Source organism: Crocuta crocuta, unplaced genomic scaffold, assembly GCF_008692635.1.
Source record: "Crocuta crocuta isolate KB4526 unplaced genomic scaffold, BGI_CrCroc_1.0 scaffold224, whole genome shotgun sequence".
NCBI classification, from domain to species: domain Eukaryota; kingdom Metazoa; phylum Chordata; class Mammalia; order Carnivora; family Hyaenidae; genus Crocuta; species Crocuta crocuta.
Window position 1 is genome coordinate 2508611 of NW_027529545.1, and position 2495 is coordinate 2511105.

A 2495-nucleotide genomic window follows, 5' to 3' on the forward strand; every position below is an offset into this window, starting at 1 on the left:
GGCCCACTGGTTTTGTAATAATTTGGATAACTACTCTAAGATCTATCCATCACTGTTTTTCTATAAAGGTCAGTTTTTGTAGCCAAGAGTAAGTGGTTTGATTTCACATCGATTTGCAAAATGCTTTGGGCTTTTGAAGGAAGTAGTCTCTTTGGTGACCACAGAGAGCCAACTAACAATTACAGGAAGGGTAGTGCATTGTGGTTTAGTTAACAATCCAGTACTTTAAAAAAATTTTTTTAACGTTTTCTTTTATTCTTTTGGGAGACGAAGAGAAACAGAGCACAAATGGGGGAGGGGCAGACAGAGAGGGAGATACAGAATCCAAAGCAGGCTCCAGTCTCCGAGCTGTCAGCACAGAGCCCCATGCGGGGCTCGAACTCACGAACGGTGAGATCATGACCTGAGCTAAGGTCGGACGCTTAACCGACTGAGCGACCCAGGCGCCCCTACAATCCAGTACTTTTTTGGGGATGTGTTCAAAACGGCTCCCCCAAACTCTGTATACAGGTGAGTCTCCTATACACAGCCCGCGATTGGAAGGCACCACTCGACTCTTGGAGTCTCCAATGAGCGGCTGTTCCAGTGGGATATCTCACCATCTTGTTCTCATTTGTTGAGCGCCCTGGCCCAGCGTATCCATGCTTATGACCCATGCCCCCTCCACCACCACCCCGCTGCCAGTGCCTTTGCCCCCAAATAAAAAGGTTTTAATCTGAATTTCTTGTTGCGGCCCTTTATCCTGAAACCAAATACACAGCAATCTACTTTGACTCCTATGAAGAGTCTTTGTCACACCCCATCCATTGGTAGTAAAAGCACCCGGGTTTGCCCTTGGCTTTAGCTGGTCTCCAGCACAAACAGACCCACACCCAGTGGAATTAACACCTGGGGTTTCTTTTCTCTCCTCAGCTGTCTGCACTGCAAGCCAAGGTCCATTATCTCAAGTTCCTCAGTGATCTTCGGTTGTATGGGGGTCGTGTGTTCAAGGCAACATTAGTGGTAATTGCTTTTTCTTGCTTTCTCTGGGAAGCCACAGAAGCCTGCAAAATGTCAGTGCCATAGGCTGTCTTAGATGAGCTGCCTTTGATGACAAAAGCAAATCAGCTATGAATCTTTTCCAGCCTTCATTTCTAATCGACTGCACCACAGTCTGAAAATATGAGAAGAAACGTTAAACTAGATAACGCCACTGCAGAATGCCCTAGAAAAAGAAACATGAAGAACCGAGAGAATTGATGCACCTTAACAATGGCCTTCTTTTAAATCATTGGGCCAGTAGTTGCTTTCATATTAAAAAAGAAAAAAAAAAAGTCTTCATTCCTAAAAGTGTCTCACAATGATGAAAATATGGGCTATGATAACATTTACTTTCTACGTTATTCATAAGTTAGCAGAGCCTCGATGCAGTGATAATGTCCAGTTCTTCTAATTGGATGATTTGGTACAGTATAATCGAAAAATGCAGTCTAAAGAAAATGTAATCTTCTGAGAACAGACTCTCAGGTTCAACTCTGCGCAGTGCCTTAGAAGTCTAGAACTTTTATATTTTTGTCACCATCTCTCAGCAGGCAGAAAAGCGATCAGAAGTGACTCTCCTGGTGGGGCCCCGATATGGCATAAGCCATGTCATAAACACCAAAACCAATCTGGTGGCCCTTTTAGCTGACTTCAGCCACGTCAACAGGATTGAGATGTTTACCGAAGAAGAAAGCTTGGTGAGGGTGGAGCTCCATGTGCTGGATGTGAAGGTAAGTCTCTCAGATATGGACCCAGGGCCTTGATCTGAACGGCTTACCGCCGCTGATATTTACAAAGCAGTCAAAATTTCAGTGTGTGAAAAGAATCAGAAATGNTTTCCCTGTGAGCCTTCTAGAATATTCATGTACAGAGAGTCAGGGAGATTTTTCCCAACTTTATTTAGAGCTCCCATTCCCTTTTGTCATATTGAGTCCGTATGTGTTTATTCTTTGGGAAAAGCAGAGTATTTCAGCCAGTCTGTCTTTTTGTGCTGTCACAGTTAGTACCGACAACATCTGGCCCCTATGAACGTCATGGCCATTCCATTGAAAATAAGAATCTTGAGATTGTCCTCAAAGGGGAGAACTTTACTCCCGAAACAGAAAATTGTCAGGAAATAACCCGGGTCCCCTGTCCCTACCTCCTTGTCCCAGTAGCAGACAAGTCATTGGATTTTGGTCATGTTAACATATCTGTGTTTCCACGGAGAAGCGGAAACCGCGTCGACCAGGAGGGGTGCTGTGAGAACAGGCAGGGAGGACTCACTCCCACCGGGGCTCTGTCTACACAGCAGATCGAAAAGCCTCAGTGTACTCTGCAGCAGGAAAAAGGGAGAGTATGGAGCTCAGACATAGTGGCCGCGGCTCGTGGCATTTCATGGGCTGACTCCCGGTCTCCGGTTGACTTCATGACAGTGAAAGCACAAGAACAGACTTGGGATGCCTGGCCCAGCCCCAGAGCAGAGATGCTTAGAA

At 45.5% G+C, this 2495-nt stretch overlaps 1 protein-coding gene across 1 annotated transcript in view; it reads left to right on the top strand.

The window, feature by feature from the left end:
- The window catches only part of FRMPD4 (FERM and PDZ domain containing 4), a 533682-nt gene that overhangs the window by 519194 nt on the left and 11993 nt on the right, over positions 1-2495 (top strand). The window contains exons 14-15 of the mRNA XM_077761395.1: positions 913-1002; positions 1569-1751. Coding sequence (XP_077617521.1) covers positions 913-1002; positions 1569-1751 — 273 coding nt within the window. The remainder of the gene's footprint in view (positions 1-912; positions 1003-1568; positions 1752-2495) is intronic.